This window comes from Eptatretus burgeri, chromosome 16, assembly GCF_056783735.1.
Source record: "Eptatretus burgeri isolate ZD-2024b chromosome 16, Ebu_testis_v1, whole genome shotgun sequence".
NCBI classification, from domain to species: Eukaryota; Metazoa; Chordata; class Myxini; order Myxiniformes; family Myxinidae; genus Eptatretus; species Eptatretus burgeri.
The window spans coordinates 46,109,868-46,137,775 of NC_140976.1; the positions used below are offsets into that span (position 1 = coordinate 46,109,868).

The following is a 27,908-nucleotide window of genomic DNA, read 5'->3' on the forward strand; positions in this document are numbered from 1 at the left end:
AGAGGCAGAGACAGAGAGAGAGGCAGAGACAGAGAGAGAGGCAGAGACAGAGAGAGACAGAGAGAGAGGCAGAGACAGAGAGAGACAGAGAGAGAGGCAGAGACAGAGAGAGAGGCAGAGACAGAGAGAGAGGCAGAGACAGAGAGAGAGGCAGAGACAGAGAGAGAGGCAGAGACAGAGAGAGAGGCAGAGACAGAGAGAGAGGCAGAGACAGAGAGAGAGGCAGAGACAGAGAGAGAGGCAGAGACAGAGAGAGAGGCAGAGACAGAGAGAGAGGCAGAGACAGAGAGAGAGGCAGAGACAGAGAGAGAGGCAGAGACAGAGAGAGAGGCAGAGACAGAGAGAGAGGCAGAGACAGAGAGAGGCAGAGACAGAGAGAGAGGCAGAGACAGAGAGAGAGGCAGAGACAGAGAGAGAGGCAGAGACAGAGAGAGAGGCAGAGACAGAGAGAGAGGCAGAGACAGAGAGAGAGGCAGAGACAGAGAGAGAGGCAGAGACAGAGAGAGAGGCAGAGACAGAGAGAGAGGCAGAGACAGAGAGAGAGGCAGAGACAGAGAGAGAGGCAGAGACAGAGAGAGAGGGAGACAGAGAGAGGGAGACAGAGAGAGGGAGACAGAGAGAGGGGGACAGAGGAATTGAACGTCATGCAAGAGGGGAAGGAGATTCGGCAGGGGAATGGCTTTGTCTCTCTGGGTGGAAAGGTTACCGGGGATGGTCATTCGAAGCCACATTAAAAAAAAATGTCGTATTTCAATCCAATCGTTCAAAATGAGTACGAGTTGGAAAACCCACAATCACAGAAAAAAGGTAAAGGAGAAAAAAGGATTATTGATGGAAGGAAGGAATGAGGAGGAAATGAGGTCATTTGATGGATAATAATGGGACGTCAGAATCCTGAGAACGAAACTATTCATTTGATTCCTTTACAAATATTCAGATTTTAAATGTTGGAGGTCAAGGGAAGGGTTTTCTTTTTTTTTTTAAAGAGTGTGCTGGGAAATGTATGGAAAACAACTAACCATTTTTCTGTGGTGTTGATGGTTGGTGGATCCTGGTCTCTCGACTGAACCCCACAAGGTTCCCCATCATTGCCTCCAGTGCATTATCCCTGTTCTCTGCCACCTGAAATTCCCAAAACAAAGAAGAGAGTATACAAACAACAACAATAAGTCAGGCAATAGCTCTTCCCGACAAAATATAAACCTAAAAATGCTGACAAAAAACTCATCACCAGTTTTAACCAAGTGTACACACATATTTCAGATGGTGCATCAATCACACCAGATGGTAATAAACAGATGCAATGGAATTGACAGCACAATATGAACTCCAAAGGGAAACAAGAGTAAATGTCAGGCAAGCTGATGACAACCTCAGTCTCCATGACAAAAGCTTGTCAGAGGGGGAGGGGATGGGTGTGTGACGGAAGAGGGGGGTGGGGGTGTGTGACGGAAGAGGGGGTGGGGGTGTGTGACGGAAGAGGGGGTGGGGGTGTGACGGAAGAGGGGGTGGGGGTGTGTGACGGAAGAGGGGGTGGGGGTGTGTGACGGAAGAGGGGGTGGGGGTGTGTGACGGAAGAGGGGTGGGGGTGTGTGACGGAAGAGGGGGTGGGGGTGTGTGACGGAAGAGGGGGTGGGGGTGTGTGACGGAAGAGGGGGTGGGGGTGTGTGACGGAAGAGGGGGTGGGGGTGTGTGACGGAAGAGGGGGTGGGGGTGTGTGACGGAAGAGGGGGTGGGGTGTGTGACGGAAGAGGGGGTGGGGGTGTGTGACGGAAGAGGGGTTGGGGGTGTATGATTGAGGAGGGGGGTGTGGGACGGAAGAGGGGGGTGTGGGACGGAAGAGGGGGGTGTGGGACGGAAGAGGGAAGTGTGAGATAGAAAAGGGGGGGCACGACAGAATAGGAGGGAGCGGGTGTTTGGATAAAAAAAGACCACATCAATTTCAAAATCACAATTTCCTTCCCACAGCCCTTTCACCATTAGCCAAAACACAACGAAAATAATAATACAAGAGGAATAAAAGACCAAACAGTCGGCTTGTAAAATGACAGACAGAGGTGATGGCTCCTGGAAAAGTTGAGCACCAAAGAGCAATCAATAAAGATACCAAACAACCAGGTGGAAAGGTATTGTTGGATAAGGCACAAAAAGACAAAACAACAGCATGAAACTGCAGTCATTTGCATTACCTTTGTTTTTGCACTGCTCATCATCTGCAACTTTTGTTTCTGTTCCTCAAACTGCCTCCGCTTTCTCTCTTTCTCTTCCCTCTTCTTATGCTGTTCTATGATCTTGTGCTGCTCATCCACCATTAATCTCCACATAAAACAGAAAGAATTGCAAGAATAGCAAGAATGCGTGAGCTGTTCTCGGCCATAAACAACAACTGCAAACATGAATTTAATGAAACACGACTTGAAGAGAAAAATTAAAAGGACATTAAAAGAAGCTTTATTTTGCAAATTTTTTTTTGAAAACTTTACATACTGCTGGCTGGCAATGTAAGGAGGTGGTGGTGGCCTTGTCGAATAGAACTGCTGTTGCGGAAGAAACATGGCACCAGTCGTTACCATTCCCATGGATACAGTGCCCTTTGAAAACAAATGAAATAAAATAAATAAATAAATAAACTTGAGCAACACCTTCACACCAAGATTAGGATTGCTGCAGTAAGCAAGAGTAATATTTTTTAAATAAAAGAAAGAACTTCTATATTCAGATGTTCATTCACCTGCATTGGCAAAGCATGACTGGACACAGGCACCACAATCTGTCCTCCATAACTCATCGTGGGTAAGGCTCCCATCATGCCAGCATGGAGTGGGATACCAGATGTTGGTGGCATCATAAAACCAGGAGCTTGAGACATTTGTTGCGGTGATATACCTGGACCTGTAAATGAGAATCATCGACGACCGCTTGCATTCTCATACTTGAGCATGCAAAAAGGAAGGTGCATGAAAAAAAACAACTACAACAGCACTCGGGAGAGCGCATACCTCCGCCAGGCTGAACAGTTTACATTTTGCATCCCACCGATAGGTCGGATCTGGTTCCGAACCTGAACCAATATCTAATTGGCTTGTTCTTGTCATCTAACAACTTCATCCACCTAGTTTTAACTTAACTCATCCACAACTTTTTAAGAAACCGTGTTACTGTCGTTTGTGGCCCCATCTCTCAATGGTGAAGAATCACTTAAAAAATTATAATATCCAGATCCGGATCAGTATCTTAAACAAAATCGAATCAATTCCTCCTTGTCAAACACAACCTCCACACCGCATCCACCCACAACTTTTTGAGATATCCAGTTCACAAACAAACAGACAAACAAACACAGACAGGGGCGAAAACATAACCTCTGTCCACCTTCGGTGGCAGAGGTAACAAAAGATTAGCACTCAAATGTAACTTTAATGATGGGTAAATAGAAGTAAAATAAAAAGACTTGAATCTTTAAAAGACAATAAAGTTTGAAAAAATAAAATAAAATAAAAAAGGGACAAAAAAAATGTGAGGGACATTCCAAGAGTAATGCCCTCGATTTTTATTTTTGGGAAACGAGATGTGTGCCGGTGGTGATACTTTGTGTGCAGGACGAATCAACGCTTCTATGTCCCAGTGTGAAGATTCACCTGATGCCAAGAGGAAGCGCAAAAGTTGGCAGGATCCAAAATGGCGTCTTCCAGTGAAACGAGTTAGAAGCAAAGAGCTGGAAACGACATCTTGGTGGCAGAGAAGCAATTGGTGGGTGAAATTCACAAATTTTGGAGAAAATCATGAGAGTTGTCACATTACATATCATTAATATTTTGGGTGAGGTTTCATGCTTTGACATAAAAATTTGGCTGAAAAAAAATATATATTGGGGCATGACTTTTAGAATGACCGTCGTTTATTATCTCCGCCACCTGCGATGGATGGAGGTTATGTTTTCATCCCTGTCTGTTTGTTCGTTTGTGTGTAGGATATCTCAAAAAGTTATTCATGTATTCGGATGAAATGTGGTGGGTAGGTTGGGTGTGTGACAAAGACAAATTGATTATATTTTGGTGAAGATCCGGATCCGGAAACTAGAATTTTTAAAGTGACTTTTCAGCACTGAGCAAGAGGCAAAAAATGATATACAGCACGACATCTCAAAAAGTTGTGGACGGATCGGACGAAACTTGGTGGATAGGTTGGGTGTGTGACAAGGATGGACTGAATCGATTTTGGTGAAGATCTGAATACAGATCCGGAGATATGAGCTCCACAGAGTGCCCTTCTTGTTCAACTTAGTTTTTGTCCGTCACGGCGAAGTTTCACACCTGCATGAAACTTCGAAGGGAAAACAAACTGAAAAACAAAGATCTGCAAGAAATGTCACCACAGTTCTCTCCTTTAATTGTTAAGTAGTGGTGTTTCACCATACAACAAAACAGCAGAGAAAATAGATAAAAATTCACATGTTGATGCCACAGCAAAGCAACTATCAAGTCAAAGGATAAAGCAGCGTTGGCCTTTATTTACATTGAGCAGGAAGTCCCTTGGGGAATGCAATCTGAATGTTGTAAAGGCTTTAAAACAAAAATTCTACAAAATGATGGATTTGTCTTTGCATTATAAAACAAAAAGCTTACCTGTTGGCATGTTCCCTCCAACTGGAAACATGTAACTGTAAATAGGCAAAGAAGGGAAGGAGAATGGTAAGTGGAAAGGAAGTAGATCTGAGACAGGAAACACAATTGCATCGTTAAGACTGCATTGGAAATGTGTTAAAAAAAATTTTTAAGTTGTCTTCATTTGTGATTTTGAATCTGATATTTACAAATATCATGGAGTGAAAAAACATTTTCCATCATTGCAATAGTAACAAGACCAAGAAAAAGAGCAATCAGAGATTGTAGACCCTCGCCAGGACAGCTTTTTGTGTCGTTTGTTTTGTGTGGAATTTGTGTACTGGTGTGTTACATAATTAATAAGAGACATAATTGGAACTGCTACTTTATAACTGCTGGCAGTGATGACCGGGTACCAAGACGTCCGATGCAACCCGAGTTTGATCAGACACCTGAACCTGACCCATGACGTTTTTAAATTATTCATTTGAATTTAGAATGGCATTAAAATAAATTCAATTCAGATCAAATGGAACACCAAATAGGTACAGTGCTGCATTGGAGTAATCAGAAGGAACCCAAACAAGCAAGAATAAAAGATGAAGTCATCAGGAGGAACCTGGATTGGATTCGCATTCAGCTGTGACTCCTCTACCCTCAAAACCCATCCAGGCACAGCCAAGTGAGCCATATTGGAACCCCCCCCAAAACAAACAAGAAATGCCACTTTATAACTGCTGACAATAATGACTGGGTACCAAGACGTCCGGCTTCAATACAGCCCTGCTTTGATGCAACACGGGACTGACGAGTTACGGACCGAGTAACATGAAGTGTTCAATTTATTTGATACGTAAGCAGTTAGCCCTTTTTCCTGGGACATTGTCAGTATCAATTGAATTGAAGTTTAAATTACTTGAACACAAAACAAAAAGTGTGTGGGAAATGTCACCGTGGGTCCTCAGGGTAAACCGGAACTCCACCGAGTAATATGACCCCCCCCCCCCATAGTCTCTCTACTATATGGGATTGATGAGTTGTGGACCCAGTAACACGCCACGTTCAATCAATTTATTACGTGAGCAGTTAACCCTTTTTCCTGAATACTTAGTCGGTATCAATTGCATTGGTGTTTAAATAACCTGAACATAAAGTAATAAATGTGGACTCCATCGGTGCAGAGGGTAAAGCGGGATTACTCTGAGTCTAGTGAGGTCCCACACATTTCTCTTCAACAGAGGATTCACAAGTTATGGACCGAAGAACAGGTTACGTTCCATCTATTTATTATGTACACAGTTGACCATTTTTTCTGGGGCCATCATTGGTATCAATTGAATTGCTTATCCTGTACCCTCAAACACATGCAGGTGCAGCCAGGTGAGCCTTATGCAACAAAAAAAAAATTCTGAAAGTTCTCAGATTAAAATAATTCAATAATTCTGGCTGCCAGACCTTGTGGCCGATGGGGTTGAAATTTAAAACATACATTCCCCATTGCTGCAAGATAATAATTGTGAAGTTTCACATTAATCAATTCAGCGATTCCAGAGTAAACATTATTTAATATTTTTCCTTCAATCTAATATGGCTGCCAAACCATGTGACATCAATTATTTATGAACAAACTTATATCCACTAGTCTGGGAGAATGTGTGTGTAGTTTCCCCTTGAACAGGCTAGCCGTTCGGGAGAAGATTTTTGAAGGTTTTTAGGTTAAATTCAATATGGCCACCAAACCATGTGACCTATCAATTAGAAATTAACAAATTTGTAAAATGATGCCTATGGGAATGTGTGTGTAAAGTTTTGCCTCGATCTGTACAGCCGGTCTGGAGAAGATTTTTAAAAATTTCAATCCAAAATAGCTGCCGAACCACGTGACCCGACATCATAAATTTATAATCTGCCTCTCATGGGGTAGGGAATCACACTTGTGAAGTTTCATGTTAATCGGATAAGGTGCATTTTTCCATCCAAGATGGCCACCAAACCAAGTGACTTGTGACATCACAATTTTTCCCATTTATGCAGCAATTGCGTTGGATGATAGTTGCAAAGTTTCACTTCGATAGGATTCAGTGGTTCCAGAGAAAACATTATTTAATATTATTCTTCAATCCAATATGGCTGCCAAACCATATGACCGAGCAATTATTCATGAACAAACTTATATCCCCTTGCCTTGCAGAATATGTGTGTGAAGTTTCCCCTTGATCTGACCAGCCTTTCTGGAGAGGATGGTTTGAAGATTTTTGGGTACATTCAATATGGCCACCAAACCATGTGACCTATCAATTAGAAATTAACAAACTTGTACAAGGATGTCTGGGGGAACATGTGTGTAAAGTTTCACCTCAATGTGTTCAGTCGTTTCAGAGAAGATGATTAAAAAAAAAATTCAATACAATATGGCTGAAGAACCACGTGACCGATGACAACATAGATTCATATTCTGCCTCTAATGGGGTATGAGATCACGCTTGTGAAGTTTCGTGTTGATCGGATAAGGTGCGTTTTTCTATCCAAGATGGCCACCAAACCATGTGACCATAATTTTTACCACATATGCAGCTATGGCAAGAGATGATAGTTGCAAAGTTTTGCTTCGATAGGATAAGTGGTTCCAGAAAAAAAAAACAATTTAATATTTTCCTTGAACCCATATGGCTATCATGTGACCTATCAATTATTCATTAACAAACTTGTATCCCTTAGTCTTAGAAGAGAATATGTGTGAAGTTTCCCCTTGATCTGACCAGCCGTTCTGGAGAAGATGTTTGAAGGTTTTTGGATAAATTCAATATGACCACCAAACCATGTGACCTATCAATTAGAAATTAACAAACTTTTAAAAGGATGTCATGAGGAATGTGTGTGTAAAGTTTTGCCTCAATCTGTCAGGCCGTTCTGGAGAAGATTTTATTTTATTTTTTGATTTGGCTGCCGAAGCACATGACCTATGACGTCATTAATTTTTTTTTTCAACTGTGAGTTGTTGCGTAGATGACGCTCAAGAAATTTCAACTTTTTTCCGATGCAGCGTTCTACGCGTCAAATTTTCACCGGGATACCACTTCACCGATGATGTGACGAAAAAAAAAGATCACACTTCTTCCCCATGGTGAGTTCTTGCCAGGTGCCAAATTTCAATTTTTTCCATTGTGCGGTTTTGAAGATACAGAGGTCCAAAATTTTTCTGTTTCTCAAAGATGGCGCCCGTACGTAACCTGTGACATCATAATTATCAATAAAGTATGCTACCAAAAAAAACATACTACGGTGAAAATTTTGTGTCGATCAGACTTACGGTTGCCGAGAAAATGAATTTTAAAGCGAAAAAAACCTCCCGAAAATTGCCAAAATTGATGGCGGAAGAAAAATAATAAACAGAGCAAAAACAATGGGTTACCCAGCCTTGTCGGCTTGGTACCCGAACAAGAAAAACCCCCAAAAAACCGATATAAAAAATTAAATAATTCTGGCTGCCAGACCATGTGTCTGATTAAGTTGAAATTTAAAACATGTATTTCCCATCACTACTAGATCATAAATGTGAAGGTTAACGTCAAATGATTAAGCGGTTCCAGAGAAAACATGATTTAATATTTCCTTCAATCAAATATGGCTGCCAAACCATGTGACCCATCAATTATTCCTTAAACTTGTACACCCATGGCTTGGGGAACACTTGTGTGAAGTTTGCCCTTGATCTGTTTAGCCATTCTGGAGAATATTTTTTTTTATACGTTTTTGGGTAAATCCAATATGGCTGCCAAACCATGTGACCAATGACATCATGTGTGTGAACCTTTTTTTCCTCATGGACAGGCGGTCATACGTGTAAAGTTGCGCCTCTGTTCAGCCACTTCAGAGAAGATTTTTGAAGATTTATAAAAAAATAATATAAATATGGCTGCCGAATCACGTGACCAATGACATCATCAATATATTTTTTTCTGTGGACCATTTTATCCCAAGATGACCCTCAAAAAGTTTCATACCGATTGGATGCTGCGTTCCACATATGCAATTATGACGTCATAAACGAGGGCACCTATGATGTCATTTTTTAAAATCCAAAAAAAATCACAGTCATTCCCCATGAGTACTTGCTGTGTGCCAAGTTTCAATTTTTTGAAGTTTCAAGCCAAGTGAAGGTCCGGATCCAGATGTGGATACGAGAATTATTTAATTTTAAAAGTCATTCTTCACCGTTGATGGGGCCAAAAACGATGCAGTACTGTAAAGTATGATATTTCAAAAATGTATCGGGCAAAATATATGTTCTCGTGGATCAGGCATTACGTTGCGGAGGTGTGCGCTCTACCGAGTGCCCTTATGGTTTTAATGGTTATATTTTTGTGAATTTTAATAATGTGACTTCATAATCACATTCATAAAACTACTTTACTCCTCATTGTTGGAAAAATAAGGTGCCTTTGAGGTGTCTATTGGGTGAAGGCTAGGAAAGATCTTGACTCTTGGTATGGGCACCTGGCTGATGAAGCCGAGGAAGGTATTCATCAAAACGACCTTAGACCTACCTTCTGGTCAATCCAGCGCATGCGTAATTGTCGAATTTCAAATAAAAACAAAAGCAGTATTCCGATCATGAAGGCAAGCGGCACCCCCTGCTATACCAATGAGGAAACCCTCAACTGCCGGAAAGAACATTTTGAGCAGGCACTCAACTTTTCCCCTGCTACACACTCCCCCGGCTTGGAGGAAGAGGCACCCACAGCTGGCGATGAGGTCACTGTACGTATGGATCCTCCATCCTTGTTGAGCTCCGTCATGCAGTGAGGAAACTCAAAAATGGTCGAGCTGCTGGGTGTGATAACATCACCACAGAACTGCTGAAATGTGTGGAGACTCCAATTTGTGACGTAATACTTTGGCTTTTTATAAATATCTGGAATTCTGGGGATGTTCCAGCCGAGTGGAAAAATGGCAGAATTCCCATCTACAAAGGCAAAGGAACCCACTTCAACTGCAGTAGCTATCATCCGATCACCATATTATCAGTCCCAGGGAAAGTTTTTGCTCATGTTCTCTTGAACCGTATTCATCCCCTTCTGCTCCAACACAGATGCCCCCAACAATCTGGTTTCACGCCTAACAGGTCTACAACGGATGCCATATTAGCCCTCTGTAGTCTTGCAGAACTTCATCAGGAATTTCAGCATCCATTAAATGTGGCGTATTACGACATCAAAGCCGCATTTGATTATGTTGACCGAAAATCCCTATGGAAGGTGCTGAGAGGCAATGGAGTTCCATCATCACTTCTCCACCTGATTCGGAATCTCCATGAACATAAAACAGCCCGCGTCAGAGTGGACACCGACTTATCACCACCTTTCCCCATGTCTTCTGGAGTTTGTCAGGATTGCATCCTTGCTCCCTCCTTCTTCTGCTCCACCATTGACTGGATAATGCCAAGGTGTACAGACCAGATTGGAATTAATGTCGGGAGAGAAATCATCACTGATCAACTCAATGCAGATGACACTGCCCTATTTGTGAGAGACCCTGTTTACTGGCCGGATGTGTTGTGTGAATAGGTTGTGAAACTGACGCTGTGAATCGGTTGCCAAAAGCCTAGGCCTTCAGCCCTCATGGCAAAAAACTAAAGTACAGAATGTTGCCATTGGTCCTTCTCCCTTGCCAGTTCCTATCTCTCGTGTAGTTGTGGAGTCAGTGGACCATTTCACCTACCTGGACTGCAACATTCATTCATCTGGATGCTGCAGCCCTGATGTACAGAGACAAATTGGCATAGCTGGCTGTCATGGGGCAAATAGACGCTGTTTGGAAACAGCGGAAACAACCTGCTTAGTTTACCATCAAAGCTCCGCATTTACAGAACATGCGTCCGACCTGTTCTCTATAGTTGTGAGACATGGACACTTGAAAAAGGACCAAGACGCTTTACAAGCTGCTTTCTTTCCACATGCGATGTCAACATCACATCCTTGGGGTACGATGGTATGACCAAGTTTCAAACAGGACTATTCGTGAGATCACTAGACTCGGCCCCATCACACTCGATATTGCAAGGAGACGCTATTCTCTGTTTGGACACATCTGCCGTTTAAATGAGCATGTACCGGCTTGTATTTCCTTGTAATTTGCCACGAATCTTTACCAGAGTCAGAGTCAGAAAGAAAAGGTGTGTTTGAATTACTTTATGCGGATGATTTAGTCTTGATTGCAGAATCAATGGAGGAGTTGGAATTACAGTTCAACAAATGGAAGAGGCGTTTGAAGGCAAAGGTTTGAAAATCAACATGGGGAAAACGAAAATTATGGAATGTGGTGAAGAAACAGGGGTTATTGAATTGGCTAAGAAAGATCCATATGGAGTTTGTGGTAAAAGAGTGGTAAGTCATGCCATCAGATGCAGTTCTTGTCACAAATGGATTCATGATCGATGTACAAATGTGAAAAGAGTGACACAAAGAATGAATGGTAGTTTTGAGTGTAAAGCCTGCATCAGAAGAAGAAATTTAAGCCACGAGGATCAGGATCCGGATTCGGAGCAAAGATTGAAAGATCTTGAGAGAGTAAGCAGATTTTGTTGTCTGGGTGACACCATCAACAGTAGTGGAGGCAGCAAGCTTGCAGTTACAAGAAGAACGAGATTGGGTTGGATGAAGTTCAACGAGCTTGCATTAGTGATTAGTGTTATGTGGTAAAAAAAAACAACTGCCTTTGAAGTTGAAAGGAAAGATCTATACCACCTGTGTGAGAGCAGTAATGGTTTATGGGTCAGAGGCATGGACTGTGAGATCGGTCGAAGAAGGTCTCTTGAGTAGAACAGAAAGAGCAATGATCAGAAAGATGTGTGGAGTGCAGTTGGTAGACAGAAAGAACATGAAGGAGTTGATGGAAAGGATTGATCTGAAAGATACAATAGTGGAGGTGGTAAGAAGGAGTGGCTTGAGATGGTTGGGTCACGTGCTAAGAAAGAGAGACAATGAGGGAGTTAAGAGAGTATGGAATTTGGAAGTGGAGGGGAAAAGGGTAAGAGGAAGGCCAAAGTTGAGTTGGAAGGAGTTGGTTATGAAAGAAAGTCAGAAATTGGGATTGGGAGTGGAAGACGCAGAAGATAGAAGAAAGTGGAGAGCTGGAGTTATGTCATGGAAGGAGTGAAAGTCAGGGGAAAGCAAAGTAAGGGGGATAATACTGACTTAAATAAATGATGATAATGATGATGAATATGAAAATCCTGTTCAAATTTCTCATCAATCGGATGAAAATTGAGGATTATAGAAACTTGAAAAATGTGTTGACCTTTGGCCTATGTTGACCTTTTGACCTCAAGCACAATATGGTTCTTGCTTATGACAAACTCTACCATGTGGTGAAGTTTCGTGAAGAATAGTTTAAAATTGTGACCTGTAGGTGATAAACATAAAAAAACAGACAAAAAAAAACAAGAAAGACTGTGCAGAGCACGATACTTGCAAAATCCACCACCCCCCAATGGTTGCCATGGATACATCAAATTGTCCATTTCATTAAGATTAAAATTCACAATCAAAATCAAAGCTCAGGTCATTCGGATGAAAATTATTTTTCAGATTGAAATTGATGATTTTAGAAGTTTTACCTTTAGTTGACTTTTGACCTCAAAAATAGTTGCTTTACAAATTCAGTGATGCACTGCAATTGCTGCTTAATCGGATGAAAATTGACTTTTCAGATGAAATTTGATGATTTTAGAAGTTTGACCTTGAGTTGACTTTTGACCTTAAAAATAGTTGCTTTCCCAATTCAGTGATGGACTATGCAATTGCTGTTTAATTTTCAAGTCAATCGGATGAAAAATAACGATTTTAGAACTCAGACCTCAAGATGACCTGTGACCCCAAAATCAATAGGCTTCTCAGTTGAGACTTCTATAACTTGTTAAAGTTTCATGACTATCCGCTTAGAATTGTGACCTCTAGGCGACTGACAAACAGACAAACAGACAGACAGAAAAACAAAATCGACTGACCAATATACTTTTGATTTTGCAAGTAACAAACAGATAAACAGAATAACACACACAAACAACCAATATACTTGAAAAATCTTCGATTTTCGCAAGTACGTAACAGACAGACAGAGGTGAAAACATAACCTACTTCCACCTTCGGTGTAGGGGGTAGAAATAATAAGTAGCGGCACAAAGTACACCGCCCCCATGCCAAATAATTAAATAACAATCCTCCAGTTGTGTGACATGGCTGGGGTACCTTCGGCGCCCGGAGATGCCACCTTGCAGCACATGGAGTCGGAAATGAGTGAGTCAGAATACAATAATTGATTGATAAATTGCATAATTAAAATAAATAAATATTGATCATAAGATAATTAATTTCTAAATCAATTGGCTAATAGCATACCTAAAAACCACGACTGCTTCATCAGAATGTATAACTTATTGAAAATTAAATAATGAATTGATTAATAAAAAAACAAATTAAAAAAAAATTTCACCAAAGCACAACTTCACTTTTGTTCCCAAATTTCAGCTTCCGAGCTCAAAGGATAGCTGAGATATCGATGGAAAAACAAACAAGAAAAACAGAGTGAAAACTGAGTACTCCCTTCCTTTGGTGCCCGGCGTCATGCATCGCCTGGGTATGGAATTGGGAAGGAACAGTGTACAATAAAAGGGCCAAAGAAGTAAAAAATAGGACCAAATAAGGATGACAGCGAAAGCAACACAAATTTCCAAAACCCACTAAAATATCCTTCGTATGAACAAAAAAAAATGTCAAAAAATATGCCAGGCGTTGTGGGGGAACCACGTGGGAGGTCCTGTCTTGGGTTTCTTTCTGGACTCACAAGGAATCACAGGCCATCGCACATCGAATAAATTTATGATGTGGTGGGTCGCTAATCGACCGCAAACACCAATAACTCGACCATGTGACTTAGGGTCCTCCGTCTAACAAACCGTTTACCTAAGGGTCACATGACTTCCTTACCGGGGAATGCGCCCTCGGTATGTATTTGTGCTAACCAGATAACCTACCAAATTAGTTGCAGCCAAGCGGAATTGCCAAGTACTTACCGGCTACGAAGCAAATCTTTGGGGAATAATGTCCCAGCTAAGCTCGAGTGCAGGCCATGCTGGACCAATGAAGGAAGAGAGAAAAACGAGCTGGGAACATTTCTAAACAGCACGTTAAATTACAACCAGAATGCGAGGAAAGTTATGTGGTCCAGTAAATGGGATTTATTGGAATGTACAGTTGGGAAAGCAAGGCATTTGTGGGGTGGGGCAAAAGGAAAACAATCTTACAAAAGCAGACACAGAGCAGAGTTCTACTGTTAGATCTAATTGTCTTAACTTACGTTATTGCCGTAGCACGTGCGCACACGTGCACACGCGCACACGCGCGCGCACGCACGCACGCACACACACACAACAGTGTCTTATGTTCAAAGAGGAACTTTCACATGCACTACTATTTGTAAGCAAAGGCCGAGAGAAGACATTATTTGGCTTTGGGGGGGGGGAGGACAAATCAACGAGTATGTGGCAGGGGTTCTCCACTTGAAATTAGTTGCAATCAGTGCAAGGTCCACATTAAAATGTTGGCTTTCCCTCCGGATTGCCATCATTCATTAAACAATGCATTTAAACGATCCAGCTTTTACTCGCTTTGTGACGCTATAAATCGCTGGCGTTGTCCCTTGGGAAACTGAGCATGTTTCCATCACTTGCTAAGAGGGAGGAAGGATAAAGTGAAAATGGAATTTTTATTGTAGTTGTTCAGGGTGGGGGGGGATTGCAGAAGCTTCAGAGTTGCAGCAAGCAGAACGAAAGGCACAAACTAGGGGATCGTTAGGCTTTACACTTGAATTACGCAGTGACTTATTGTTTGAATGCAGGATGCTGTTTGAATCTTGGCCCAACAACAAACCGTCATCCTGGTGTCTCGCAGGCAGGGCGAGGCATCCCTCGGATGGACGTTAAACTGGGCATCCCATATGCCAGCATTAGTTGATGGATGTGAAAGATCACAAGGTGTTCTTTGCAAAGAGGAGGCGAATTATCGCCAACACCCTGAACAACTACAAATTCCTGCCATAACCTACATGGGGCATTGCATCAGCAGCAAAGCCACAAACCCAGGAAATGATGCTCCTCATAGCCTGGTGCTCAATACAAAATTGAGAAGGAGGAGGAAGAGGAAGGAGGAGGAAGAGGAGGAGGAAGAGGAGAAGAGGAGGAAGAGGAGGAATAAGAAGAGGAAGAGGAATAAGAAGAGGAAGAAGAAGAGGAAGAAGAAGAAGATGACGAAGAGGAAGAAGACGAAAAGAAGACGAAGAGGAAGAAGACGAAGAGGAAGAAGACGAAGAGGAAGAAGACGAAGAGAAAGAAGACGAAGAGAAAGAAGAAGTAGAATTGTTTGCTGTGGGTCTTTATATAGACAAAAAAAATCTGATCAATTTTGAAATTTTTTTTGATGACTTGTTCAGAATAACATCAAAATCTTATTACAAATCCTTGTATCTGCTTGACCAGCATATCAAAATGTGTGCTACCAATTGCATGACCATGTGTAGCAAACCGTATGGGGATAACTGGTCTTGTGTCTGAAATATGACATCGCCCCCAAAATTCAACTTTGACAAAATATGTAAAATGTGTTAAAAACTAGAAAGCATCAAAATGCAAAGCCCGTCCGCTTTGTAATAAAATTAAATTTGATGAAAACATCAGTTAAAAATAAAATAGAAATAAAAATAAAAAATGAAAAATATTTTAGTGTTGTCCATATTATAATAATGAACGCACAGTCTCCCGCTGCAGGGACGGACTAGTAAAGGTTCTGAGTTTATTCACAGCATCAGCAATTTTTTTTTTTAATCCACTGGGAAAGTGAACAAATCATAGCATTTATTTTAATTATCACTTGAGTTACAAGACATGGAAATTGCAAGACTCATTGGTCATTTGTCCTCTAATGATCTCATCTGTGCGATCCATCATCGGCTCCTGTTTGTCGGTCTCATCTGCTGACGTGTGTAGATTTCTCGGGTTGAGGAATGCCATCCCACGCATCCGAATGAGCATCCCAAGTTATTCCTGAAATAATTAAATCGCGATGAAGAGCATTTGCCGGTCATGCACTTACAGTTCAACAACTCTGGCCATGAAGCAAGCATTGGCTCACATATCAATAGAATGGACTGCATTGTCTGCTGGTTGGACTTGCACCCAAAATCTTCCACCGATGGTATATCAGTTAGCGCCGTGTGTTCAGAACACCATAGAAAGCACCGATGCTGGCTTCAGAGTCGGTGATGTTTGAAGGTATCTTGTGTTGGTGGGAGACTGTCCAAGTTTAGGACCCCACGGAACATTTCTGTTCGACGTGAATTGATATTTTCAGCGCTGAATGATGAGCAGTACAGCTTCATGACAAATTCCTCATCTCTTTCGAAGTCAAACATACTTGGTTCATTCTTGAGTCGTAGCAATTCTGGTTGCACAGGTAGACTTTTCACCATGGCCATCAAATTGACTGGTTGCATCACAACCGTTACCTTGTGGTATGCTGGAAAAGTGACTACTATATCTGGTGGCAGAGATTCATGAAAAACGTGAATAGGGATGAAGCAAGGGCTTTTTGATGTGCCTGCACTCATCCATACATTGGTGGAAAAATGATGCTTCTGACGCATCAACAAAATGACGTCATCAGTAACTTTTCTGTAAACAATTATTCCATAAATATCCACTCTTTGATGCAACAAATACATGAAAAATCATTGTGGTATCCACCTCCTTGTGGGAGGATTCCAAATGTAGCAGCTGTGTGGGTTGACCAGGGTATGAAGAAAATAAAAAAAATAAAAAAATAAAACCCTTCCCTTCGGTTCATTGAACCTCCACCAACAACAACCATGCAATTCTGGGTGAATCACAGAATCACATGTTCGCTGTTGAGAGAGGTTCCAAGATGCATAACACACCTTAAGCAGATGTCTGATTTTTCTATGCAAGTGAAGAGCTGACAAGTAAATGGAAAAAAAATTCATGAAGGAAAAGAACTAACAAGTTGGCACTGATGAAAAGTATGCCACATGTAGCACCCTCATAGATCGCTGGTGACCAGAACTTGTTAACATAGGAAGAAAGCGATCGATCATAAAGGAGTAAAAATTGTCGTGTAAAACATTAAAAAAAAAATTATAATTAACAGTCCCAAAGTTTCAATTTCCAAAAAAACTGCACAAAACGAGCTGCCAATGAACTTGACGGACAGACCGCATCTTCCTCATTTAGTCCAGTAGAATTACACTATAACCTGAAACAAATGGCAATAGTTTTTTTTATTGCTGGATCTTGTTCAGGGGGTCACTCTGAATGTCCCAATATAAAATAGGACAAAATAGGACCACCGGAAGTGCCCTAATTTGCATAAATTCAAAATGGCCACCATTAAGCACTTGGGGGGCTGATATCTCCTAAACGGTGCGTTTTAGACCCCATAAATGTATTATTAGCAGATAGGAAAGTGACCCCAATGAATCCAAATATGTCGTCAAAATTTGTATATGACGTCATATATGTCAGAAATGACGTCATTGATATAATTTATGTTAAATTTATGTTTTCCTCAATGTTTTTGTAGGAAGTACATGTATGACGTTCTTTGGAAATATCCAAGTCTGAAATAAGTTCCATGAGCTATGCCTTGTACATTAACAAATTCAAATTCAAATGTATACCTCCACAGAGTCTGTCCTATACATGTCCTGGCTTATTCACATGATGAGGTTTTATTTAGTCTGAATCAATATTGGTGGCAACATCCCCCTTATTCGTGCATGATGGTGAATACTCTAAGCCATTTTTCCGACAGCTGCAACGTAGGGTGTCACAATCACCCTTGCATTGGCACCAGATTATTTTCAACAGATATTCCGGTGCAGGAAGCAAGTCCATCTTGCTTGGCTGCATTCGACCATCTGACAACGGTCCCCCAATCCGTTGGATTCAGTTCTTCTTTCCCCATCCAAACCTGGGCTTGATAGTAAACCCTCGGTGAGTGATATCTTGCTGCGTTGGATGTTGGAGGTAGCGTCTGTACTTGGACACTGCGAGCACTGGTAGCCAGCCAGCTTTGCCGAGAACTTCCTGGCTCTCAGGTCATCCAGGCTTTCTTCCATCTTTCCACCACATAGAAAGACAAGAGCGCTCTTTCCTGCTATATCTACGTCCTCTACCCCCAACCCTTCTTGAGCCAACTTTAGAATTTGCGACTTAAACTCATGATGATTTTGGGATTTCTTCACGGGCGGCCCTTTCCCTATCCCAAATATCCAGGATGTTGTGTCGCATCCAGCAATGGCATGGATCACTGGCAAGAGACTACACAATTCTTTCCCCAACTGCCTCTTGAGGCAAACAATGTCCCAGACTCTCCTCTTCACCTCCTTCTCCCCACACTTGCGTTCTGACCTGAAGACGAGTCCTTTGCAATCATCACCGCAATAGAAACACAACAGTGCAAGAAGATCTGTATCTTCTCCTATTAGTTGCGTACAAGCAGACGAACACCTTACAGCCGTTTTCACAATCAAGACATCAGCATCACCATCTGCGATTAGGGTCTTGATGCCGTTTTCACCCATCTTTTCCATCAGCAAATGTATAAAGCACTGCTTGTTCTCAGCATTTGCTAGGAAGTGTTCCTTTTTTGTAGTTAGTGGCATTTGGGGGGAAAAAGAAACTCGTGGACCAACAGCTCCCTTCGTTCTCCTCTGATGGGTAACATCTTTGGTGGAAGGGCCATGGGCGTATCCGTCAAATACTACAATGGCATTTTTGTAGTGCTTTTGGGCATGGGTGATGTAGTGATCACAGATTTCCTTGTAGGTGTCATCTTTCTTCCAAGGTATTCTGTAAAGGAGAGATCCACCATCTAGTACGTAGTACTCAGGGATGCGCTGTGGTGCATCTCCTCCAACTGCTGTTGGTGCACAGCTCTCAAGTGCGTCGGCAAGTTGTGGCTTATTCACTTCTCACATAACTCCGTGGGCATCAAACAAGGACGCAGGATAGCTCGAGAGTTCGTGCTTGAACAGGCCCTTCAAATCTCTGTTTGGTTCACTGTTCGCAACAAGGAGCAGGCGCTGGAACAGCAGTTGTGGATCAACTGGTACAGCAATGGTTTCATTGCCTGCAGAGACAACCTTCTGACCCATTATTTTGGCGGTGTTTGCCTTCTTAAATGAAAACTCGAACATATTCTGGACAGACATCTTCTGGAGAATAGCTGAACCAACTTCTTCTGCTTTATGTGGGTTTGCTGAACTGTGTGCGACGACTCCAGTTGCAATGTTCCTGAGGTTGTTTGACTGGACAAGTGGGTTTCAGTCTTGAAGGAATTTTGAGATTGTGTCGGTGTCTTTGCAGTCCCGGGCTTTTCTCGACGACGACATCTCTTTGTGCTGTTTGCTGTTGCAATAATGGGTCCCTGTTAGATTTTGCATACCCTCATTTACAGATGCACATGCAGGCACAGCTAACAACCATCGTGTCCTCTGAGTTTCCTCCATGCCGCGACCACAGGTCAATCCACCAGTTGACTTCAGAGTCCGCATTAAGACTTGTTCAATTACAAGGTCAGTAGAGAGACCCGCACAGAACCTGTCAGTTCTTCGAATGACAAATTTTCCAGAGCAGAACTGATGGTGAACATCCGGGCTAGTCTTCTCCAAGTTGAGCATGTCTGTCAGGTAAACATGGCTGGACTTCGTGTAGTGCGAATGTCCTGCGGCAGCAAGGTGTGGCAACATCTTCCGCAGTGAGGACAAGTGGAGGTCAAAATCGCTTGTTCGTTCTACCTTCAGAAACTGGAGAAGTAGCTCGACCATCGACATGTACTGCAGCCACAGTTGGCCCATTGGGAACTCAGCGATCCTTGATGTGTGTTTCTGCAGGACCTGGCTTATTCTCTTCAAGATGTAACGACTGCATGCTTCTTTCGCTTGAATATCATCCGCAAGTAGACAATCGTATAGCTGACCTGCCTCTGAGATCTGGGTGCACATCATCTCTTTCCCTCAATGTTATCATATTTGACTCTTCGTCTTCGTGGGACATAAAATCATATGCTTCACACAGAATCATTGAATTCAGAACTGCATAAATCAGTGTATGCCCACGTATAGCACTAGCATAGGCCTTGCCATTCAGGATGTAGTCTACTGCATTTTCGGCATAAACTAATTCAAGTGCTTCCCAAAGTCCTGAGGCATTCATGAGGTGTCCAATGGATCCAAGATAACTCATCATGAGGTGAAAACCTCCTAACTTGAGGACTACTTTCTTCAGTTCGCTAGATTTGTCCTCATGATGAATGATCGTCTGCGCTTTCAACCACAATGGTTGATCAAATGTCAGAATAGGAATGGTACTGTGTTTCCTGTTTTCTTCGACAACAAACAGCAATGTAGAGTAGATGCAGGACATGTTGGTGGGGTCTAAGTCTATCATCGGAAGGAAGTGTACGGATGATTTACCTGGATGTTCACCCTTGCATATAACTTGCATCGTTCCTGACCACCCTGGTCTACTGGGACAAAGGGGCAAAGAAATCTTCCAGAGAAGATTTAGGTTAGAGGTAAGATCATTGACAATTAAATCAGGCAGTTTCTGGAAAAGTAATGACGACTTTTTCCCAAGAAAGCTGTTGTAATAATGGATGGCAATCTGAGCTGCCGGGACCCCCATCATCTGGATAGGCTAAGAATCGTGGTACTGGCTTCTGACTTAGTACTTCTGGTGTACAAGCTACCACTATTCCCATACCATGGAATGTACCATGGCCATTTAAGGTGCGGAGGTTGTGGTCTTGATTGTCGGCAATGTAGTGGCCAAAGTTACCTGATATTGAGTAGGTCGTATCACTTGACCTGACTGCAGACTTGGATAAGCGCAAAACCTCATCATAGGATAAGCATAAGCCATGAGCATAAAGACTGTCCATCAAAAATCTAGAACCATACAAATGGTGCAGTTGGACACCTAGCCCAAATGGGATGGGCGCAAGGACGGTTCGAGGCCTCGTAGCTTGTATGATACAATGGCCTATTGTGGCAACCTTCAGGTCATTTGCACCTGGGAAAAGACCAGACAAAATAAACTGAAGTGATTCTGGCAAGTATTTCAAGTTAAGATCAATAGACCTAAGTTGAACTGGGTCTGGGTATGTTGATTTGGAAGTGTCCTGCACTTTAATGTCCGATTTGATGAGTTCACCTGCAGTCTTGATAATTCGTTGCTTCTCATCAGCTTCATTGTCCATTTTCGGAGTATCATAAAATTCCTGGAGGATCTGCGCTTGAGCTTTCCTGAATGTCACAATGTTCGGTCTGCCATTTATGTTCGTGATCACAACCCGCTCTCCAAAATGTTCAAATAACTTTACACGCATATACATTGGAGAATATGGGTCTTCACATATCTTTGACATTTCATCAACAAGATCAGTGACTGTGGTTTGTTCATAGTCATTTTCCTGTAGGTCAGCGATGACCTGCAGGAATGCCTCTTGTCGTTGAATGTTTGTCCGCCTCACTAGCTTAGTCGGTGGAATAATGCTGCTGGTGTCACTTCTGTAACAGAGTGGTATTTGCTTCCCTGTTCTGATGTTTACACTACAAACTATGTGGTAAATGGCATCTGCCGCATGAAGGTCAATGCAAGATGCCAAACGCCCCCGAACTTTCTCTGCCCAAGGATCGTTTGAGGGCCTTTGGTCGCATGCTTTAAAGATAGACCTCTGGAAGTCCCACGTTCGAACAGGGTAACAATCATTAGAGTTGGTGTCTGCTGACATCCCACAAAGGAAGCAGTGTTCCAAAAAGTTAAATATGGGTTCAATAGAACGGCGACTTGGTGGCTCAGGCTCCTCCCGAAACTTTCGTTTTAACGAAAACTGTATAGATTTCTTGTTGCAAAAGTCTAGTCTGCATTCAGAGTGGAACTTCTGCCCCACCATCACGTTGATGGCAACTCCTCTTGATTTTGCAACTTCCCTCACACTATTATATGGGCACCCTTCTCTGTCAAAGTAAACGTTTGTCGGCCATCGTCAAGCTGTTTCTCGCACATGGCACACTTTGTGTCATCCATGGTGTAGATGTCGCCCTGTGGATGGAAAATTAGTTTTTAGGATATTGTCAAAGCTATGCTAAATTCCACGAAAATCAGTCAAGTAGTTTACCTAATGCTATGCGCGTACATACGACGTCTAATACGCCACACAAACAATCTGAACCAAACACCATATACACAGTACGCTCTACAGCAGTCACTACACAAAGCATGCAAAATGAAATCAGTCATGCCCACAGTGTAAAAATAGCCGCATAAACCTGATGTATTGTACAGATACACTCATGATCACCTGAACAAAGAGTCATCTGGCCGTTGAGTCCATTTACCTTAGGTGACATGTGCTGGTGTCGGTTACCCTGATTTGGGGGGGGGGGGGAGAGGGTTTGTTGTATTCCATGTTGTGTTGCATAGTATATTTGTCAATCCCGATGTATACTATATGATAAGGGAAAATAAACTCTTTTGAATTTGACACCTGACGTCATATATGATGCCTATGATGTCATTTCTGACATATATGACGTCATATACAAATTTTGACGACATATTTGGATTCCTTGGGGTCACTTTCCTATCTGCTAATAATACATTTATGGGGTCTAAAATGCACCATTTAGGAGATATCAGCCCCCCAAGTGCTCAATGGTGGCCATTTTGAACTTATGCAAATTAGGGCACTTCTGGTGGTCCTATTTTGTATCGGGACATTCAGAGTGACCCCCTGAACAAGATCCAGCAATGAAAAAAACAATTGCAATTTGTGTCAGGTTCAGCCATTCTGGGGCTAAATCTACTGGACTAGCTGCCGACACTCGAGGAACAGCTGCCGGTGCTGGTGCTGGTTGCAGGTGAGGGGTTGTAGGTGATGCAGGCGCAGTAGTCAGGTCTTATTCAACATAAACAGGCTTTAACCTGTCAATGCTGACAGTATCATGCTTTCCATTGTTATTAATAATGCAAAACTTGTCAATACGGTGGATGACTTAAAACGGTCAGTCATACAGGGGTTGAAGTGGCTTCCTCAGTGTGTCGTGTCACACAAAAACATGAGTACAACTCTGAATGTTTGAATTGGCCTGGGTTTGCCTGTGCTGTAGCCTGGTAGGTGCAGCCTTCAGGTTTCTCAATGCGTCTACAGTCCATGTCCATAGTTGCTGGGATCGAAGTCATGATTAAACTGATTCGGTGCCACAAACTGTCTTGGAAACTTGAGAGTTGTGCCAAAAACTAAACTCAGCAGCACAGCACCCAAGGTTGAACTTAACCACAGTTCGGATACCGAGCAAGACGATAGGAAGACTCTCTGTACATCTTGTATTTGCATAGGCTGTCAGAGGTGCTTTCAACTGTTGACAGAATCATTCCACGAGCCCATTAGATGGTGGGTTATTGACTTCCACTCATATCATATTGTTGCGGTTCTCAGAACCGCATGCATCCAACAGATAGTGGGCCCAAGACAGTTATTCCATTAATATACGTGTAGATAGTCCCTTGCCTTTGTCTAGCGGGACAATAGGGGCATGCATTGCGATGATCTCATAGCTCGGTTTGCTTACATCATTTTTTATTCATTTCGTCCCTACTCTTCTTTTCGTTTGATTATTGCCGAGGTAAATCTGAGCCACGTGCACCTTCGCTGTGAGATGGGTCATTACGGAGCCAGCGCGTGCGGCGCCGCTGCGAGGAAACGATGATGCGCGGGCATTAACAGCGCAGAGCCCTCATTCCCAAGCGAGTCCTAAACCCAACGTGTGCCACGAGTCATACAGTGCACTTGGCAGTGCGGGATTATCAACTCGAGCTTCCGATGATCTGGGGAAGATTGCGGGTTGCATTAAAAAGGCATACGAATGAATACCTCTTAAGAGGCTGCACGAATGGTGTTTTTCACAACACAGGAAACAGCCAGCACGACGCCCACGCTGCAAGAAATGCATATGGAGGCCGATACAGGCGACTCCACGCCACGTTGGGCGGGAAACGAGTGTGCAAAGTGAAAGCGGCGCGATCCTTTTCAACCAAATATTTGACATATTGGTGTTCGCCCCGTGCACACGCTAGCAGTCGTGCGAACGCGAGCGCTGGCCACGTGCGTAATGGCCGAACCACGCGCACTGTATAGAATGTGCTCGAAGGCAGACACGTACGCCGCTCGTGAAACATGCATGGATTTATCCGTAACAATGTACCTTTGTCCCTCGCTGGCAGCAGCGGATTCTCCACGGATGGTGAACGTCTTCACGTCTCTATGGCCAGCGAAGCTGCGATCGAGCCGGGGAATGTTGTACAGTGCGGGCCACGTTGGCGCGCGGAGCGGGCGCGTTGATCGGCGCTGGTCGGACGCCCGAGCGAGCATGCGGTACCCTCGGCCGGTCGCCAGGGCATGGCCCGGGGGTTTGCGGGACCATTCGCCACCAATTTCGTTGTGGGGGATTCCTGTTATGTCGTGAGGTCGGAGCAGAATATTTCCGCTGTCTGAGATGACCTTGCCGGAAACGAAGTGGTGCGGTTTCCGGCCAAAGTTAGCGGGCCATGTGAGGGGTCGGGGCCAATCGGAGCACCCGATTCAGGTGATGACGCTTCGCTTCGGGGTGGCCCCCACCCCGTGATGCAGGTCCGATAAAGATCGGAGCGGTCCCTCCGCCTCTCTCTCTCACCTCGCCCTCGTCTCTGCTCAACATCGCCATGACCCACCTGCTGCTGCCTGGACTCTGCCTCTCTCGCTCTCGCCCTAGTCCCTCTGCACGACCCGCCTCCTGCTGCCTGGACTACGCCTCCTGCTGCCTGGACTACGCCTCCTCGTCTCCGCCCACACGACATCGACCCCACCCGCCTACCACTCCATCCACGCACTCTGGACTCCGCCCCTTCTCCACTCCTCCTTCACGAACACGGTCTCCACACGTGCTGCTGAAGCCAGAGACGACGTGCCAGCCATCCGGTGCCACACCACGGAGCATCCCCCCGCCTCCAAAACGTATTGGTGGCGCGTCGTGCAATCAAGTAGAAAGGTACTGAGATCGTGGCCTCAACTCCTCTCCCTTCTTGTTTCAATACTTTCTCTTCATCGGGTTTTCTGTGTCTGTGCGTGTGTGTCCTGGCACCTGTCTGCTTAAGCAAGACTGCAGAAGATCGTTATTGTTATTACTGTTATTATTTTCGCGGTAAGTCTGCTCTGTTTCCCCCTTTTGTAAGTTGCTTGTTTATTGGCTGCACCACACCTCTCTCCCCTATCTCTGCACAACACACCCCAATAAATCTTGATCGCACCACATACCTTTCCTTGCCCATTGTAATAAATCATTATTAGGAATATTCCCTGCTCGTTTATGTCTTTTCTTCCATTGATCCAGCATGGTCCAAATCCTAGTTTCTCCGGGACTTTATTCCCAACAACCCGCTCCTTTTAGCAGGTACGTCCTTGGCAGTGTTGCATGATAGGCTGCTTCCGATCCGGTAAAGTGATCCGATCCGGTAGAGTGATCCGGTTCAGACACGGCGCACCGAGGGAGTGTTCCCCGGTAATTGAATCACGTGATTAATTAGGTAACCCGATTAACCCATAGACAGAGGACCCTCGATCACGTGGTTGAGTTATTGGCGTCCACGGTCGGTTAAGTGACCCGCCGCGTCATGGAATTATCCGTGTGCGATGGCCTACAATTCCGGGGAGTCTAGTGGGAGCAGAGATAGCTTTCCCCCAAAGTGGTCTTCTCACCCAACCCCCAACAATATGTTGTTTCGCTGTGGTTCAGGTTCTCCTCCTGCCAAGTTGATCAGACAGAGCTCAGAAAAATGCTGATTCAAACTGATGACCTCGGTCTCTAGTTATTGTTGAGGGGGCACCAAACACAGCTACCCAGTGTGAGATAAATGCTTGTGCTACCGTCTCTGCTGTCCGATCAGGGATGGGTATTGCAACCGGCCAATGAGTAAAATAATAAATGTATGGGAACAGGTATGTATTGCCTTCTGATAGAGGTAGAGGTCCAACGAGATCAATGCGAAGGTGCTCGAATCTGGCGCCCGGTGTAGAAAATGTGCCAAGAGGACACCTGATGTGTCGATGCATTTTGGATCTCTAACATGCTATACAGGTTCTGAACCAGTCTCTGGCATCACGATTCACTCCCCGCCAGACAAAATGTTGAGTGGCTCTGATGCCAGGGTGAGACAAATTTTGTTGAGCACCAAAAACTGCACATTGATACTCACTAGGGGATGCAAGGGCAAGGATCAGCTGTGGAAACGTCACAGACAATCCTACCCTCAGAAGTGAGGAGTGGTATTTCTTTGAACTGGAGTGATTTAGAACGGGTTTTCAGCCTTTGTAGTTCATCACACTGTTGGGCTTCAGCTATGGTAGTGAAATCGATGATGTTAGATGCATCCAGAGCATTTATGTCAACACGGGAGAGTGCATCTACTGCAGAATTGTTTTTGCCACTGATGTGGCTCAAGTCAGTCATGAACTGGGAGATGAAATCAAGAGGTCGGACTTCTCTTGGAGAGTGACGATCAGGTCCTGACTTGAAAGCATAGGTCAATGGCTTGTGGTCCACATAGATAATGTCCTCCCTTCTCGCATATGCCGAAAGTGTTTGACACTCAGGTAGGCTGCTATATAGTTCTCTCTCTCAAACATGCTCTATCTGGTCTCTGCAGGTTGAAAAGGCTTCGAGAAAAAGGAGAGCGGTTGCCAGACGTCATCCACATTCTGCTGCAAAACTCCTACTCCCGTGTCCGAGGCATCAACTAAGAGACAGAGTGGTGCTTCAGCCTTGGGATGGACAAGTGTGGCCTCAGCCAACCTCACCTTCACCTCTTCGAAGGAAGACGATTATTTTTCATCGAAGGTGATAGGCTTATTTTTGCTCACCTGGAACGTAGTTCTGGGGATCTTATAGGATGGCATGTCGACCGTCCGTCCGCAAATACTTGCAACTTCTTCTCTGAAACTACACACATGATGTCGATGAAACTTGACCACATCCTTCATTACCCATAATGTCCCAAAGTTTTTTTTACAACATTAAACCTGGTGTCAAAGCCACCCAATGCTCGCCTGTTTATACATTTATCGTTTTTAAAAGACTAGTCTACTAATATTTTTTTTTTATAAAGCATTGCAGTGAAGTCTGATCCAAATAATTTTAAAGCAATATATGTATTTGTATATTGTAATCAGTAAAAAATAGTGTGGTGGATAAAAACATTAGAAAGGAAATAACTTGCACCAAGAACTTTAACATTTTCACGCTCACGCTCATGCTGACGCTCACGCCGGGGGTATCGCTATAGCTCTCTGTTCTTCGAACAGGCAAGCTAAAAATCGGAGTCTAAGGGGGTGTTGAGGGGGGGGGTTACCCCCCAAAATATGCATTTGCTTTCTTCTCGGAAACTACACACACAATTTCGATTAAACTTGCCCACGACCTTCATCACCCATGATGTACCAGTTTGTGGATACTATTCAATAAATCAGGGTCGAAGAAGGTTTATGGGAAGGGGGTGAGGGGAGGGTTGTTGTCCTCCAAAATAGGTATTCGCTTTCTTCTCAGAAGCTACACACACGATGAAACTTGACCACAGCCTTCATCATTCGTGCTGTACCAAAGCTTCTTCACGGCATTAAAAAAAAACGGGGTCGAAGTGGTTTTCCGGGGGGGGGGGTTGCCCCCCAAAATATGTGTATGAAACTCAGTAACCACAAATACCCATCAAAATAGTCATCGCAATCCAAGATTCAGTGTTAAAGATCTCTCCCCGCATGCGGTGATGGGCGAGTGATTCACTGCCTGAAGCCGGATTGATGTAGGCTGGCTTTTTCTTTTGAGAAAAGATGGTAAAACACTCACTTCAGCACCAGCATCCACGAAAAACCTGTTACCTTGTCGGTTTTGTGGAATCTGCGACTTGACGTGTCACTGCCAGACTGACTTGTTGCCGCTAGTCGCTGGCATTGCCGTTGGAATTTCCCTGCTTCAAAGGGTGGGACTGGGATGAGCATGGGCTGATTCATTTGTGAGCCTTTTCTCTATGCTTCAAATGGTACCAGCACATCTGTTTGGCGTGTTGGTGGACGCTCGAGCTGGGATTGTGTCTTCTCTATTGACTTCTAGATGGACCATGTCCTTGGCTTCTACTCTCTCTTT

At 43.6% G+C, this 27,908-nt stretch overlaps 1 protein-coding gene across 8 annotated transcripts in view; it reads right to left on the minus strand.

Moving 5' to 3' along the window:
* SYNRG (synergin gamma) overlaps window positions 1-27,908 on the minus strand; it is a 141,255-nt gene that overhangs the window by 102,790 nt on the left and 10,557 nt on the right. For all 8 annotated transcript variants that reach the window (XM_085859366.1, XM_085859367.1, XM_085859361.1 and 5 more), the window contains exons 2-6: window positions 4,626-4,660; window positions 2,732-2,892; window positions 2,488-2,591; window positions 2,190-2,316; window positions 1,020-1,122 (exon numbers count right to left, since the gene is read on the minus strand). In XM_085859366.1, the coding sequence (XP_085715492.1) occupies window positions 1,020-1,122; window positions 2,190-2,316; window positions 2,488-2,591; window positions 2,732-2,892; window positions 4,626-4,660 (530 nt within the window). The remainder of the gene's footprint in view (window positions 1-1,019; window positions 1,123-2,189; window positions 2,317-2,487; window positions 2,592-2,731; window positions 2,893-4,625; window positions 4,661-27,908) is intronic.